The sequence below is a fragment of the Nycticebus coucang genome, chromosome 14 (assembly GCF_027406575.1).
Source record: "Nycticebus coucang isolate mNycCou1 chromosome 14, mNycCou1.pri, whole genome shotgun sequence".
In the NCBI taxonomy this organism is placed as follows: domain Eukaryota; kingdom Metazoa; phylum Chordata; class Mammalia; order Primates; family Lorisidae; genus Nycticebus; species Nycticebus coucang.
Window position 1 is genome coordinate 8,059,767 of NC_069793.1, and position 16,273 is coordinate 8,076,039.

The following is a 16,273-nucleotide window of genomic DNA, read 5'->3' on the forward strand; positions in this document are numbered from 1 at the left end:
CCAGAGAGAGCCTCCCTCTCCCCAGCCCTAAACTCATGTCTGTGTACTCAGTAAAAGCCCTGGCCTGGGCTACGGAGGGCGCCAATAAATCTTTCTGGAGCTGAGCCCTAACTCCGCGCCAGGTCCTCGTGTGAAGCTTCTCTGTCCCCAGTCTTCCGCCGGCTCCCGCCTGAGCGTCCTGCCAGGTCCCTGAGCAGCACTGGCCCAATGCCGGCCACACAGTAGCTGCTCGCAAGGACTGACCCAAATAGGAACAAATGACCCTCCCCTGGGAACCCTGGCACGGTTTGCAGAGTGTGGAACTCCACCTGCAGGACGGGCTGCGGCTCCCAATTACCATCCTAGAGATAAGCAACAGCCCGTCCCTCCGCTTGGTGCCCAGAGCCCTACCTGGTTTCCGTGGCTGGGTGCCACTCAAAAAGAGCCTGTTTCCCTTACGGGTAAAACAGAAATATCTTTTGAAATTATCCATGTACCCCAGCCTGCAGAGCCCTAAGCGGCTGACAGAGGAGACTCGGCGGCACAGACGCGGGCTTTATTATCACGTTTACCCACGAGCTTCGGTCCACAGGGCACTGCAGAGGAATCGACTCTGGTGAAGCAACGGTTAATACCAGCTCGCAACTGAGCGCAGGCGCCTCGGGGCAGCCCAGCGCCGGTGGGCGGGGCCTCGGAGCCACTTCCTGCGGCTATGAGCGAAAAAAACTTCGAAACTTCGGATGGGCCTAACTTTCCGTGGCTCTCTCACGCACCGAAAGGGAATCTGGGTCACGCCATTTCTCTCCGAAAGAGAACGGATCCTCTTTTGCATAAAACTTGCGGAAAAACTTCCGCCCATACCCAACATGGCCACCAAAGGAGCTGGAGGGGGCGGAGTCTCAGGGCCAAAGGTTACTGGCAGGGGGCGGAACCTCCCCTGCCCACGTTCCGATCCCACCAGGACTGAATGACGCGCGTCCAGCTGGAGCTCTGTCGCATCTGCGTCGCTGTGCCCGCGCTCTTCGGGCGAGGAAGTCCCTTCGGGGTGAGAGGGGAAAAGGGTTAAATGAATTAGATTACCCTGGCAGCTAGAGCCATGCTCCACCTGTTAGATCTTGAGGCAATAATCAAGACCGTAACTCTCAGCCTGCCCTAAACTGGGTGGTCTGGAAAGCACCAGAGCACGTTTGGGCCTTCAGGAATGGGGACAGTGTAGATCCCAGTAACTCCAAACTGGGGATGGAGGGAGAGGACGTCTAGGGCCTTATATGGAAGGCCAGAGCCGGAAACCCAGCACCCAGAAGATGGGACCGCAATTCAAGAATTAAGTAGCTCCGAAGTTGGGGCTAAAAAGCCCAGACACCCGCAAGGGGTTGCGCCAAGACACAAACACCGGCATGCCTCGCGCTCTGTGTTTTGGGGAAGCCCGGGGCTCTGGCTTGGAGCGGAATCTGACTACAATCCCGGCATGCCCTGGGACAAGAATAAGAAAGGCGGGGTGGTGGTGGCGTGTGCCCTGGGACTACAGGTCCCGGCACACGCTGGGACACGGGGGTGGGGACAAACTGCGTGGTGGGAACAGATCTGAAACTATAGGCCCCACCATGCTGTGGACTCGGAGGGGAAAGGAACCTAGGACTAGCCCATGAAAGTGGAAGGATCCTGGACCATTAATACGGACATCGTATGGGACAAGAAAGGGACAGACCGGTGGAAAGCAGCCTAAAACCAGCGCTCACCTTGAAGGAGTCTTCGAACTCGTCGCTCATCCTCCGGAGTTCGCGGCCATAGCGCTGTGCAGCCCAGAGGTTGGGGGGCGCCGAGCGTGAGCGGCCCCGGAAGGGGCTGGGCTCTTCCAATTCTTCATCCTCCTCTGTCCCTGCCGGGTACGAGCTGTGGCGACTCCGGGTCTCCACTGCCCCAGCTCCTGCAAAGAGAGTCAATCAGGGGTTGGGGGGCGTGCTGACTCTCAGCTTCTCTGCGCCACTGGTCACTGCTGTCTTCGCGGACAAGTCACAGTCTAACTCTCAAGGCCCCAGCTCCCCAATGCAAATCGAGGTTAGCCCAGGGCTTTGGTGAAGATTCAAGTTACCTGATTGATCCTACAGATCCTTACTGAGTGCCAATAGTAGATGAGGCCCTTAGACTATAAAGTGAACTTCCAAAAAAAAAACCAAGAATATAAAATGAACTTCCACTGTGCCTGGCACACAACAAGGCCACAAGGGCACAAGAAATAGTAGCTAGAATTATTTGTATAAGACTGTCATGAGGCCTAGCAAGTCCTGGATGGGTATCTAGTATATCACCTCCATTCTACAGGAGAAGGAGATTCTCTGGATAGGGAGGTGTCCTGCCCCAGCAGGCAGGACAGAACTCTAGCTCTGCAAAGGACCTGCTCGGGCTCCTGAAGAGCCGCACCATTATGTTACCTATCTGCATTCCTCACAGAACATGCTTTGGAGAAAATGTCTGTGGACTATATATATATATATATATATATATATTTTTTTTTTTTTTTTTTTTCTTTTTGGGCTGGGGCTGGGTTTGAACCCGCCACCTCTGGCATATGGGGCCGGTGCCTTACTCCTTTGAGCCACAGGTGCCGCGCCCCTCCCCCCTTTTTTTGAGACAGAGTCTCACTATGTAGAGGGTCATGGCTTCACAGCTCACAGCATCCACAAACCCAAGCTTAAGTGATTCTCTTGCCTCAGCCTCCCAAGTAGCTGGGACTACAGGCACCCCCCACAACGCCTGGCTATTTTTCGGTTGTAGTTGTCATTGTTGTTTGGCAGGCCTGGGCTTGGTTCGAACCCACCAGCTCCGGTGATGTGGCTGGCGCCCTAGCCGCTGACCTACAGGCACTGAACCAGTGGACTTTTTAGGTAATATTTATGGAGTACTTATTATGTGCTAGAGCTTGGATATTCCCTCATTATCCTCCTAACCACCCTGGGAGGTAGATAGTACCATTGCCTTCACTTTACAGATGAGAAGACAGAGTTTTAGGAAGGTTAAGATTTGCCCAGGGTCACATAGCTGTGAGTGCCTGAAGCTGGAAGTCTAAAGTTTTGGTGGAATCCAGAGTCCAGTGACTATCTGTTGAGCTATGGACCTCATCCCTTGTACAACCAGCCTTCAACTCTGGCCCTTACTCCTAGTGGTTGTGTAAAGGGCACATAAAATGAAGAGTGTGAAAGTGCTTTGTAGGCTGCAAGTGCACTACAGGTATTACTTACAGGCACCTCCACTGTGGTCTGTTTGTCTGATCTGTGTACTGGTGCCATCCCTGACTGCTGCCAACTACCCATACCCAGCCCAACAAAAACTTAGAACCACTCCCAGGAGCAGAAAACCCAGAGCTAAGTAACAGGAGGTGGGAGGACATGCTCAATATTCCTGGCAAGGTGTATCTGTCAAGGAAGACTTTTTGGAGGAGGTAAGAAATTGAGTTGGCTAGGAATTGAAGCTGAGAATAACAAATAGAGTGTTGCCTTCTCCTTGAAAGGACCTTAGGCAGAGCACTGTAGACTAGTGCTTGAGAAAGCCAAGAAGGAAATGAGAGGACCTGGAAAGGCTAAGAGGGTCTGATCAGAGCACCTGGCAATTCTGAGCTGTACCAAATGTGAGACCCACCCAGAGGTCAGGTGGGGCCATCTCAAGACCCTAGAGGAGTAAGGTAGGAGTTGGGAAGGGAGCTAATTTGGAATCAGGCCCGGGATGCAGGCTGTAGAGCAGAGAATGGAAAGAGCCCTGCTGGGAATATGGGCATGGGCTGTCTGTGGAGCACTTTCCAGTCCTATGGGGTTTGGACAGTGCAGCAGGGGTCAGTAGCTATGTGTGCCCATTCTCCAACCCCTTGGGGCCTCAGTGTCTATGAAATGGGGCAGTCTCCTACCTCCTAGGACCACCACAAGAACAAATAAGACCAGGAGAGCATCCTGCCCTGCCCCTTTTATATCCTGGGGCATCTCAGCTTTCCAGCAAGGCAGATACCAAGTTCTTCCTATTTTACAGATGGGAAAACAGAGGCACTATGAGGTTAGGAAGGTGCCTGAGGTCACACAGCTGGTACAAAAGTACTCAGAAGGGTGGCGCCTGTGGCTCAGTGAGTGGGGCGTCGGCCCCATATACCGAGGGTGGCGGGTTCAAGCCCAGCCCCGGCCAAACTGCAACAAAAAAATGGCCGGGCATTGTGGCGGGCACCTGTAGTCCCAGCTACTCAGGAGGCTGAGGCAGGAGAATCGCCTAAGCCCAGGAGTTGGAGGTTGCTGTGAGCTGTGTGATGCCATGGCACTCTACCGAGGGCCATAAAGTGAAACTCTGTCTCTACAAAAAAAAAAAAAAGTACTCAGAAAACAGCAGCTGTCCTCATCTACCAGTTCTAAGTAGGAAGACAGGACCACCGACCACACTTGACGGTTTCAAGGGCCCACAGAGAGCGAATGACCTACAGGTGGACATTGGTCTGGACACTGGCCCTTGCCCAGGGAACAAGAGAGAACAAGCAGAAGAGTACTAGCCAAGTCAGTTTGGAAGCAGCTTCCATGTTTAGTCCTCACCATACTCTATCAGGGAGGTTTTTTATGAGACAGTGTCTCACTTTGCTGCCCATTGATAGAGTGCTGTGACATCACAGCTCACAGCAACCTCAAACTCTTGGGCTCAAGCGATTCTCTTGCCTCGGCCTCCCAAGTAGCTGGGACTACAGGCGCCCTCCAAATGCCCGGCTATTTTTAGAGACAAGTCTTTCTCTTGCTCAGGCTGGTCTCAAACTCCTGAGTTCAGGCAATCCACCCACCTTGGCCTCCCAGAGTGCTAGGATTACAGGCATGAGCCACCTCCACTGGCCTTATCAGGGAGGTTTTTAGAGAGGAAGAAACTAAGGCAGAGAAGGTAACTTGCCCAAGGTCACACAGCTAGTAGGTGGCACAGCTGGCATCCAAACTCAACCAGATGGGGCGGTGCCTGTGGCTCAAAGGAGTAAGGTGCCGGCCCCATATGCTGGGGGTGGCGAGGTTCAAACCCAGCCCCGGCCAAAAAACCCCCAAAAACTGCAAACTCAACCAGTTTGGGTCCAGGAGTCCTGGGCTTAAACTTCATGCCTCAGGCTTCCTCCAGCTGCACAGAGGGTGCTTAGATTAGGGAACGCCCCCTTAGGCCTTTTGCTAGTGCCAGCTCTGCTGGGGCCTGTCTGTGGGGTGGGGCATTCTTACCAAAGTCATGCATTTAGCAATGCTAAGCCAGCCATCACCAAAATGACTTCCATTTGTGTAAACTGAATTTTTTTGAGACACAGTCTCTCTATGTCACCCTGGGTAGAGTTGTGTGGCATCAAAGCTCACAGCAAGCTCAAATTACTGGGCTTGAGCAATCCTCTTGCCTCAGCCTCCAGAGTAGCTGAGATTACAGGTGCCTGCCACTATGCCTGGCTACTTTTTCTGTTTTTAGAAGAGATGGGGTCTCTTGCACAGGCTGGTCTTGAACTCCAGAGTTCAAGCAATCCACTAGTCTTGGCCTCCCAGAGTTCTAGGATTACAGGTGGGAGCCACCTTGCCCAACCTGTATAACTGAATTTTTGTTGTTGTTGAGACAGGGTCACTTTGTCGCCCTTGGTAGAGTGCTGTGATGTCATAGCTCATAGCAACCTCCAACTCTTGGGCTCAAGAGTTCCTCTTGCCTCAGTTTTTCATTTTTAGTAGAGATGGGGGTCTTACTCTTCCTCAGGCTGGTCTCAAACTCCTGAGCTCAAGCAATCGCCTGCCTTGGCCCCCCCCCCCCCAGAGTATTAGGATTACAGGTGTGAACCACCGTGCCTGGCCTGTAAACTGAATTGTTTTTTTTGTTGTTGTTGTTTTTTATTTGCAGTTTTTGGCCAGGGGTGGGTTTTGAACCCGCCACCTCCGGCATATGGGGCCAGCACCCTACCCCTTTGAGCCACAGGCACCACCCCTAAACTGAATTTTTAAAAACACCTGAGAGTCGGGCGGCGCCTGTGGCTCAGTGAGTAGGGCGCCGGCCCCATATACCGAGGGTGGCGGGTTCAAACCCAGCCCCGGCCAAACTGCAACAAAAAAATAGCCAGGCGTTGTGGCGGGCGCCTGTAGTCCCAGCTGCTCGGGAGGCTGAGGCAAGAGAATCACGTAAGCCCAAGAGCTGGAGGTTGCTGTGAGCCATGTGACGCCACGGCACTCTACCCAAGGGCGGTACAGTGAGACTCTGTCTCTACAAAAAAAAAAAAAAAAAAAAACCTGAGAGTCTTGGTGCTCATAGCACAGTGGTTATGACACCAGCCACATACACTGAAGTTGGTGCTTTTGAACCCAGCCCGAACCAGCTAACCAACAAAGACAACTGCAACAAAAAATAGCTAGGCACTGTGGCAGATGCCTATAGTCCCAGCTACTTGGGAGGCTGAGGCAAGAGAATCACTTGAGCCCAAGAGTTTGAGGTTGCTGTGAACTGTGACAACATGGCACTTTACCGAGGGTGACATAGTGAAACTCTGTTTCAAAAAATATATAAAAAATAAAAACAGGGCAGCGCCTGTGGCTTAGTGAGTGGGGCGCCAGCCCCATATACCGAGGGTTGCGGGTTTGAACCCAGGCCCGGCCAAAACTGCAACGAAAAAATAGCCAGGCGTTGTGGCAGGTGCCTGTAATCCCAGCTACTAGGGAGGCTGAGGCAGGAGAATTGCCTAAGCCCAAGAGCTGGAGGTTTTTTTTTTTTTTTTTTTTTTTTTTTAATTTGGCCGGGGCTGGGTTTGAACCCACCACCTCCGGCATATGGGACCGGCACCCTACCTGCTGAGCCACAGGCGCCACCCAAGAGCTGGAGGTTGCTGTGAGCTGTGATGCCATGGAAAACTCTACCAAGGGCGACAAAGTGAGACTGTGTCTCTAAAAAAATAAATAGGGTGGCTCCTGTGGCTCAAGGAGTAGGGCGCTGGTCCCATATGCTCGAGGTGGCAGGTTCAAACCCAGCCCTGGCCAAAAACCACACATACACACACACACACACACACACACACACAAAATAAATAAATAAAAACACCTGAGGGTGAAGGTTCTGTGAACTCCCTAGAGGAAGGTGATGGGTGGGTGGGGCGGGGCACTGCCAGACTCTCCCCTCTCTGGGGAAGGAAAGGGGTGTAGGTGTGGCTCTGCTCTAATGAGCAAGGTTGAGTGCCTAGGCATGCCCATTCTTGCCACCCTTCCAGAGAGCCTGCCATGGGGCTGGGGTGCAGGAAGGGAGTGAGGCGGGTGAACACTTTCCCGTTTATGCTTCTAGGAGCACCCTTGCACACTTACAGCAGTGGTGTTCTAACAATTGGGCCAAGCACGGTGGCTCGAGCCTGTAATCCTGTCACTCTGGGAGGCCAAGGTAGGAGGATCACTTGAGCTCAGGAGTTTGAGCCCAGTCTGAGCAAGAGCGAGACCCCATCTCTACCAAGAGAAAAACTAGCAAGGCATTGTGGTGAATACCTATAGTTCCAGCTACTGGAGAGGCTGAGGCAAGAGGACTGCTTAAGCCCAAGAGTTTAAGGTTGCTATGAGCTAGGCTGATGCCACACTTTAACTCCTGGGCTCAAGTGATCCTCCTGCCTCAGCCTCCCAAATAACAGACTACAAGGCATGCACCACCACACCTGGCTGTAGCCTGAGCAACAATGTGAGATTTTGTCTCAAAATAAGTAAATAAAAACCAGTCATAGTATAACAATTCAAAAAGCTGTGAAGCTGTGCCAACCAGACAGGACTAGGTTTGGATCCTGCCTTTCCACGCAAAGCCTACACAGAACTCTGCTGCCAGAACATCTGGGGCAGCCTATGCTGCCACTGCCCCAGCAGACATTCAGGACTGTCAGCTTCTAGCACTTATAGGCCTGGTTTTGACTGAAGTGTTTCAGTATACAAGCCCCTTGGCAGGCTGGTGAAGAGCATACCCCACCTTGCTCAGAACTGATAACATCAGAAAACACTCTAGGCTGGGTACAGTAGCTCACATCTCTAATCCCAGCACTTTGGAGGATCTTTGGAGGACAGGATTTCTGAGACCAGCCTGGGCAACATAGTGAGACCCTCTCTCTACAAAAAATTTTAAGGCTGGGTGTGGTGGCTCACAACTGTTATCCTAGCACTCTGGGAGGCTGAAGGGAGCCTGAGCAAGAACAAGACCCTGTCTCTAAAAATTGTGTTTGGGTGTTGAATCGGGCGCCTGTAGTCCCAGCTACGTGGGAGACTGAAGCTAGAAGATCACTTGAGCCCAAGAGACTGAGGTTGCTGTGAGCTATGACAACGCCACAGCATTCTACGAAGGGTAAGAAAGTGAGACTCTGTCTCAAGAAAAAAAAAAAAAAGTTAGGCTTGGCGCCCGAGCCCAGTCCGGGCCAGCTAAACAACAATGACAACTGCAACAAAAAAATAACCGGCAGTGTGGTGGCCGCCTGTAGTCCCAGATACTTGGAAGGCTGAGGCAGGAGAATCGTTTGAGGCCAAGAGTTTGAGGTTGCTGTGAGCTGTGATGCCAAGGCACTCTACCCAGGGCCACATAGTGAGACACTGTCTCAAAAAAAAAAAAAAGAAAAGAAAAGAAAAAGAAAGAAAAAAATAAGGCAGATTGAATTAATTAACCTGCTTAAACTCAACCTACTCCTAAAGGGCAGAGCTGCCTTTGAACCCTGCAGTCTGACCCAGAGGCCAGCACTGGGCTGCTTCTCCCACCCAGAGTCCTTTAACCCCTCTCTACCACTCATCCCTTCCCTGATGACACTTACAGTCCAGCAGGGGCCTAATGGCAGACAGCATGAAGAGTGAGATGCCTTGTTCACATGGAGGGGGCAGAGACCCTGCGGCTCTGACAGGTCATTGGTATTTGCCAAACTTCTAGGGGAACTCATTTGCTTTTGAGACATGTTACTCCCATTCCCTACCATGCTCTCCACCACCACTCCTGTCTTTGCCATGGGATCTGAGCAGTCCTACATCTCCTAGCCTTTCTGTGCCTTCCCCTCAGAATCTTATTCCCATGGCCACAACTTAGACCTTCTTACCATCAAATAACTCTCACAGGCTGTCCACTGCCTCCTTCCTGTCCAGATTGTCCCTTCAGTTCCCCAACTCAAATTACTATTCCCCTGTGCCTAACCAGCCTGTACCCCACCCCAACCCCTCCTTCCCACACACCCTACAGCTCTGGCCCTCCACATTGGGGGACAGCTCCTACCAGCACCCTACTGGAAATCCCATCCAGATGCCTAAAAGGCACCTCTAGGCTGATGCGGATCAAAGGGGGTCTGGGTCTTCCTCTACTTCTCAATGTTCCATTTCTGTCAAGGACAATCTCATCTTTCAGGGTGATCAGGCCAAACTCCTTGGTGTCATCCGGGACTCCTCTCTCTCCCTGTCACCCCACATCTAGCCTGCTAGCAAATCCTGCCAGCTCTACCTTCACAATAAACCCAGAGTTTTGTCCCTGGTGATTTCTAAATCAGTGCCGTCTCTGCCCAAAGTCAAAAGTCAAAGCCAAAGTCCTTACAATGATATTCAACTTCAGGTTGGTCCCCAACTACCCTTCCCCTAACTCTCTCCAGGAACAGGTGGTGCCCCAGGCCATTTGCACTCACCCTTCCTTCTGCCTGGAACTCTTCTCACCTGTAGAGGAGTGGCCCCTCATCTCCTCTTTCCTTGGCTCCAGTGTTGCTTCTCACCAAGGCTGGCCCTGATCCACCTTAGTTTAAATCACTCCCCAGCCCCCATGACTCTGGATTCTCTTTACCTTCTTTTACCCACCACCCACAGCGCATGTCATCACCTGACAAATTATAGGATGTCCTTTTTTGTTTGCTCCTAGCCTCATCTCCCCCACCTCACTAGAAGGTAAGCTCCACAGGGGCAAGTACTGCAAGTATTCCTGAATCTTTTCAGCCTGTAGCAAACTATAGGCACTCACTATGTGGAGGAAGTGAGTGCCATGTGGGTCAGATCAGCCAGGTAGGAGTTGTGAGTAGAAAAACAGTAAGTGCAAGTTCTGGAAGGTGAAGCTGTGGGATCCAGTCTGAAAGAACAGTATGTGTAAGAGAAAATGGGGAAGGGGGAATCACTTAAACTTCAGTGGTCAAGTGACATGACCTGATTTTTGTTCTCAGAAGATCTCTGTGGTTGTTCCAGGAGCCAAGGCCAGTTTTGGGCATGGGGGAGGTGAAGACTACTGAAAAATGGCTACTGCCTTTCCATGCCTGTCTTTCCATCTTGGTGCCTATGCCTTCCACCCTGTAGCCTAGAAGGGCTGTCTACCCCTTAGGGTTACCTGCCCCTGACACCAGGCAAGGACAATCCTTCTGGGGGTGGGGAAAGCCACAGGGTGAGAAAGAACACACCCAGAAGCCGGAAGGCCCAATCCCAGGGAAAGTATGTAGTCTGGGGCAGGGCACCGAAAAGGCTTCCAGCCCTGCCTCCTAAGAAAGGCAATACCAAGCAAGTGTGACCTTAGGCAAGTCAATTTTCCTTTCTAGATCACTGCCTGCCTTTCATTAATTTCTGTCCTGGCCTAGAATAACAGCTACCTTTTCTGAGCATTTACCGGGCACCAGCTATATAATCAAGTGCTTCCTATATACTCCTGCCAATTAACCTGATTGTCCTATAATGGTGGTATGTCAACTACTCTGTTTTACAGAAAAGGAGACTGAGGCTGAGAGAAGTTAAAGACTTACCCAAACCCATCAGTGGGTGTGGATGCAGCTGGGGTGCAGGGGCTAATGGGCTAGGGGTAAGGTGGACAGGTAGATGGGGGTAATTACCTCCATGGTGGCTGCTGCTGGCCGTCTGCCCCTGTTGGTGACTGGCGTCCGCCAGGAGACTTGGAGACGTGCAGCGATGCTTGCTGGGGCCTGAGGGCCGGTCCCCTGAGGGGCTGGGGCCCAAGCCCCTATCTGAGGAGCTGGAGTCTTCCTGCTCACTCGGCTCAAACTCTGGGATCTGGAACATGCTCTGGGCTGTGCGAACAAAATGGTAGGTAATCAGGGCACAGCTGGGGCAAGCAGCGGTGGTTGGAGGCAGAAGTAGATGCCCCTGGCTCCCTCTCCCACCCTAGGGTTCCCAAGCCCGGCAGGCCTCCAGGGCCCTCATCTGTCTACTGAGTCTGGCCTGGCCAGGAGCTCAGGTTGTCCACCCAGGTCCTAAATTTCCCCTTAGAGCCTTTGTGCTATAGGGCAGACCCAGGCTCCTACCTAGGCACCGTCCCGCCCCGCCCTGCCCTGCCCTGCCCGTGGCGACGGCACCCAGGTCTCACCCCAAGCCCGATCTCGAGGCCCCTGACCCGGGTCCGCTGCCTCCCTCTGGTACTGAGGGCGCCCAGCCCTAGTTACCTGAGCAACAGGAACTGTCACGGATCCAGCCCAATCAGCTCTCGAAATGTCACTCGGGTTGGCCTGAAGGCGGGGCCACCCCGGCCCGGCTCCACCCCCACAACCCAAGCTACTCCGCGCCTACCGCCTTCCTCTTCTGTCCCTTCCTAGTCGCCTCTAGGCTTCCTTAAGCCTTGGGCATATGTAGGGGCAGGTGAGGATTTCTCAAGGGTCCCCATTCAAAACCTGGAGGTTCGCTTGTTCTGTCAAGACCTTCAGCCGCTCTGTGCCTTAGTTTCCTCCCATGTAAAATGGGGGTTTATGATACCTCCCTTGGGAGCCAGTGAAAACTGGTAAAAGGAGTGGTGATGACTGTGAGAGAGCACTTTGCAGAGCCACAAGTGAAGCTCAGCTGTCGGATACAATTATTGTTACTGTTGTTACTACTCCCGGACCGGGTGACCCAGTCGGGAAGTCCCGCTCCCTCCTCCTCCTCCCCAGCAAGGAGGCTTTGCGCAGCCTGCATCAGGGACATCTCTCCGCGCCATCTCGGGGACACTGGAGATAAGAGAGGCCTCCCCCGGTGTAGGATGACTGCCTGGGCGCGGGGAAGGAACGGGGGCCCTTGTGAGGGTGGACCGTAGGACTCGCGGGGGCTTCGCGCCCATCCGGGAGGCGCTCAGGTGAGCGGGAACCGGGGAGGACGCACCCGCGGATCAAGGCCCAGGGGGCGGGGCCTGAAGGCCATCTTGGCTATGGGCGGAAGTTTCCTTCAGAGGCCGAGTGAGGGGAAATTGTTGCCGCCCCCGCCGGGCGAAGCGATCCCGATTCTGGGATGCAGGAGAGAAGTGTGGTAACTGTCGGCCTCCTGAACAGGCGTTGGCCAGTGGCCCAGGGCACAGCACTCCCTAGAGCTGGCTGGCTGCAGCACAGCCCCCACATGTCGGCCACTCGCCGCCTCCGGTAACCCCAGGTGCCCGCCGGCCGCGCAGCTCGCGCCAATTCTCAAACAGCGCCACGCCAGGCGCAGCGTTGGGTTACGGAGTAGGGTCTGTCCCTGCGCAATTTGCGTAGCGAACCGCGCCCGCGCATGCGCAGGAGAGGGCGGAGCCGCGGGAGCCGCGGGAGCCGCGGAGCCGGATTCCCGGGTCCTGGCGACCGGAGCCGGCTCCCCAGCTGCGGCCTGAGGACCAGGCATCGGCCTCCTCCCGCTCCTTGCGGCAGAGAGTGGACGGGGTGGGGGTAGGGTGGAGTCGGCGTCCTCAATCCCGAGGACAGAAGGCAGACGCCCCCATCCGGATTATTGGAGGGGAGAGAGCGCCCCCCTCCGCTTGAGGAGGGGGAGAGCGGGGCGTTGGGCGCCCCCAGTTGCGGCCGCTGCCCTAAGCCGACGGGCATCGGCCGGCTCTCCCCCTCCTGTCGGGACAAGACGAGCGACCAAGGCCAGGAATTCCTCTCCTTTGGCCTCTGCATCCTCCCAACCCTGGCTCTGGGGTGGGCCCAGAGAGGAAACACCCTCTAACTCCTACCCTGTCTGCCTGTGAGAGAAAAGACTGCCCTTCCACTCCCCTGAGTGATAGCCCGGAGGCCCAAGCTGCCTGTGATCCCCCGGGACAAGGGTCTTTGTCAAGGAGGGCCTGGCAGCCACAACTTCTTTCCTCCCGAGCTCCCCATCTCTGTCTCTGCACTGTGTAATTCCCACCCCTCTGTATTTCGCTGGCCCCCTGCTGGCCCCTCCATCTCTGTCTCCGGGATTCAGGCCTCCCTTCCTGACATGGAGAGTAACCTGTCTGGCTTGGTGCCTGCTGCTGGGCTGGTGCCTGCGCTGCCGCCCGCCGTGACCCTGGGGCTGACGGCTGCCTACACCACGCTGTATGCCCTGCTCTTCTTCTCCGTCTATGCCCAGCTTTGGCTGGTGCTCCTGTATGGGCACAAGCGTCTCAGCTATCAGACGGTGTTCCTGGCACTCTGTCTGCTCTGGGCCGCCTTGCGTACCACCCTCTTCTCCTTCTACTTCCGAGATACTCCTCGAGCCAACCGTCTAGGGCCCTTGCCCTTTTGGCTTCTCTACTGCTGCCCTGTCTGCCTGCAGTTCTTCACCCTGACGCTTATGAACCTCTACTTTGCCCAGGTAACCATGGTAATGGGTAGGGGGTGGGGGTGGCAAGCCCCAAGATCCAGGTGAATGATGGGCACCTTTGCTCCTAGGTGGTGTTCAAGGCTAAAGCAAAGCGTCGGCCGGAGATGAGTCGAGGCTTGTAAGTACTCGAGACACTGGTGGGCTCAGCCCCCAGGTCAGGGACAGGGAACAGCCCTGTGTAGATCCCTTCCTGCCTCTCAGGGCTGAAGCAAGGACTACCCAGGGAGTATTTGTGGAAAAGCTTGGAAAAGTTAAAGCACTGGGAACAGATGGCTCAGCAGAGGCATTACATATATGAAGGGCAACAATAATAGAAGCAGTCGTGTTACTATGAAGGGACAGGGCACCAATGTCATTCATGATGGAGAAAGAGCTGGGAGACTCCAGCCTATGGAAGCACCAAAGCCAAACTGCACTTCTTGGTGACCTTGGGGAGCAATACCTTGTCATTTGTACAGTGTCTTTTTTTGTGTGTGTGTGTGGTTTTTTTTTTTTTTTTTGGCCGGGGCTGGGTTTGAACCTGCCACCTCCGGCATATGGGACCAGCGCCCTACTCCTTGAGCCACAGGCGCCGCCCTGTACAGTGTCTTATAGTTTATAAATACCTTTCACAAACATCTTTCATTTTTACAATTTACCTGAGAGACTGTTATTATTCACACTTGGGAGGTGAAGAAACTGAGGTCCAGTAAGGTAAAGCAACATGTTGAAAGTCACAGAGTTGGAAGGAGAAAGAGCCAGAGTTAAAACCCAGATTTCTGACTCCCAATCTGGTACTTTTTCTGAAGTACTGCAGCTGTCAGTCGCCTTCCGACCTTTTGGACCTCAGTTTCCCTATCCGTAGACTAGAGAAACAGGGTTCCCACTGGATTATTTCAGTTCTGATTGATACTGGGTCTCCTGGGGGAGGTAGGATAGTTGGTGAGTGCCAAAGGCAGTCAGTGGTCTGGGGCTGACTTTGCTGTGGGCTACAGGCTGGCTGTCCGAGGGGCCTTCGTGGGGGCCTCGCTGCTCTTTCTGCTGGTGAATGTCCTGTGTGCTGTGCTCTCCCGCCGGCGCCGGGCACAGCCCTGGGCCCTCTTGCTGGTTCGCGTCCTGGTGAGCGATTCCCTCTTCGTCATCTGTGCACTCTCTCTTGCTGCCTGCCTCTGCCTTGTTGCCCGGAGGGCTCCTTCCACTAGCATCTACTTGGAAGCCAAGGTAGGGCCACAAGCCCTGATGCCCTTAGAGTATTTGGGTATTGGTCTTCAGGATATAGAGGAAGCTGGAAGCCTTCTTTCCCTGAGGATGCTCTATTGTCATCTGTGCCAGGGGACCAGTGTGTGCCAGGCAGCTGCAATGGGTGGTGCCATGGTCCTGCTTTATGCCAGCCGGGCCTGCTACAACCTGGCAGCCCTGGCCTTGGCCACCCGGAGCCGGCTGGACACCTTCGATTACGACTGGTACAATGTATCTGACCAGGTGGGCATTTGGCAAGTCTCCCACCTCCTTAGTAGTCATGATACCTGGCCTCTAGCTGGCCTGGGTGGCCCTCTCCCCTTTCCAGGTGCCCCATTAGCATGACTGCAGACTGGCACAAGCCCTTGCCTTCTCACAGGCGGACCTTGTAAATGACCTGGGAAACAAAGGCTACCTGGTGTTTGGCCTCATCCTCTTCGTGTGGGAACTGCTGCCTACCACCCTGCTGGTGGGATTCTTCCGGGTGCACCGGCCTCCACAGGACCTGGTGAGGGCCTCCAGCCTCCTCTACAGGGCCAGTGGAGAGGACTGGACACTGGGAATCCTGGCTGGGGTCTGGACTGTGGGATGCCAGTGGGGGGCAGGAGAAAGCACCGATGGCAGCTTCTCCCCCCAGAGCACCAGCCGCATCCTCAATGGGCAGGTATTTGGCTCCCGTTCCTACTTCTTTGACCGGGCCGGGCACTGTGAGGACGAGGGCTGCTCCTGGGAGCACAGCCGGGGAGAAAGCACCAGGTAGGAGCCCTGGCCCTGCCTCAGGACCCCTGGGCCCCTGCTTGGCTCCATTGAGCTATGTGGACAAGAGCCAGGTCTTGCCCTCACCTCCTACATGGCCTTTGTTTCCCCATCTTTACTAGGTGAGGTGAGGTCTCCTCTGGGTTCCTAGTGCTAAAGACCCCACCTCTTGCTCAGGATGTCCAGGTCATAGGGGTTCTGTTCTAAGCCTCTCTTCCTCCCCCAAATCTTGGGATTGTGACTCAGGTCACTGCCCTGGGACTGACTCTGTCTCTCTGCCTGCAGCATGTCAGGCAGCCTAGGCTCTGGCAGCTGGTATGGAGCCATCGGGCGTGAGCCAGGCTGGTGTGAGGGCAGCCAGACGAGGACCACTCCTCTGCTCTTCTCCCAGGTGCCAGGACCGGGCGGCCACCACCACAGTCTCTACTCTACCCCAAAGACGTGATTCGCAACCTTCCCTTTGACTACCCATACCCCAGTCCCCCTCACCCCAGGTCCCTGTGCCAAGTTCATCTGCTGCTTCTAGCCCAGGTCCTGGGGACGTGGCCACCCCCTCCTCTGGCTGGCTCCTTGCTCCTCCTGTCTTAGTGAGCTTACGCCATCCCTTAGGATGGGGGTCAGGGCCCTGGCTGCCAGATGCCCACAGCACCCTGGCATGACCTGCCACCTCTGCTTCCACACTGGAGCCAGCTACCTCTCCTGTGCCTGCCACTCAATAAACAGTGTCTGCGCCCTTGTCTAGTCACTTGTCTGCTGGTCATGTGCTTTGTGTTCCCCTCTTCTTTGTCTGTTTAGCCTAAGGCTGATCAAACACTGGCCCTTGAAGTGGCTGT

At 54.5% G+C, this 16,273-nt stretch overlaps 2 protein-coding genes across 4 annotated transcripts; one reads left to right on the forward strand and one right to left on the reverse strand.

The window, feature by feature from the left end:
• Positions 1 to 514: 514 nt before the first annotated feature.
• BAD (BCL2 associated agonist of cell death) lies at positions 515 to 11,351 on the reverse strand. The gene is made up of 4 exons (XM_053560656.1): positions 11,272 to 11,351; positions 10,781 to 10,975; positions 1,719 to 1,906; positions 515 to 1,017 (listed from the first exon to the last, which is right to left on the reverse strand). Exons 2-4 carry the CDS (start codon positions 10,965 to 10,967, stop codon positions 892 to 894), a joined length of 501 nt encoding a protein of 166 aa, XP_053416631.1. The 5' UTR covers positions 10,968 to 10,975; positions 11,272 to 11,351; the 3' UTR covers positions 515 to 891.
• Positions 11,352 to 12,097: 746 nt separating this feature from the next.
• On the forward strand, positions 12,098 to 16,174 carry GPR137 (G protein-coupled receptor 137). Of its 3 annotated transcripts, none has more exons than XM_053560652.1 (7): positions 12,098 to 13,457; positions 13,535 to 13,584; positions 14,441 to 14,666; positions 14,778 to 14,927; positions 15,064 to 15,192; positions 15,322 to 15,440; positions 15,726 to 16,174. In XM_053560652.1, the coding sequence occupies exons 1-7, from the start codon at positions 13,101 to 13,103 to the stop codon at positions 15,883 to 15,885; spliced, it is 1,191 nt and encodes a 396-aa protein (XP_053416627.1). In that variant the 5' UTR covers positions 12,098 to 13,100; the 3' UTR covers positions 15,886 to 16,174. The 3 variants fall into 3 exon arrangements, with proteins under 3 accessions (XP_053416627.1, XP_053416629.1, XP_053416630.1); XM_053560654.1 differs by having other exon boundaries at positions 15,349 to 15,440; XM_053560655.1 differs by having other exon boundaries at positions 15,349 to 15,440; positions 15,832 to 16,174.
• Positions 16,175 to 16,273: the final 99 nt, after the last annotated feature.

Bases quoted from the DNA above. Each gene is read 5' to 3' on its own strand.
- BAD (XM_053560656.1), bottom strand. From the start codon at position 10,967: ATGTTCCAGATCCCAGAGTTTGAGCCGAGTGAGCAGGAAGACTCCAGC. The intron at 1,907-10,780 runs GTAATTACCCCC...CTCTCTTTGCAG, and splicing joins CAGCAGCAGCCACCATGGAG to GAGCTGGGGCAGTGGAGACC. The intron at 1,018-1,718 runs GTGAGCGCTGGT...CTCACCCCGAAG, and splicing joins AGTTCGAAGACTCCTTCAAG to GGACTTCCTCGCCCGAAGAG.
- GPR137 (XM_053560652.1), top strand. From the start codon at position 13,101: ATGGAGAGTAACCTGTCTGGCTTGGTGCCTGCTGCTGGGCTGGTGCCT. The intron at 13,585-14,440 runs GTAAGTACTCGA...TGTGGGCTACAG, and splicing joins CCGGAGATGAGTCGAGGCTT to GCTGGCTGTCCGAGGGGCCT. The intron at 15,441-15,725 runs GTAGGAGCCCTG...CTCTGCCTGCAG, and splicing joins AGCCGGGGAGAAAGCACCAG to CATGTCAGGCAGCCTAGGCT.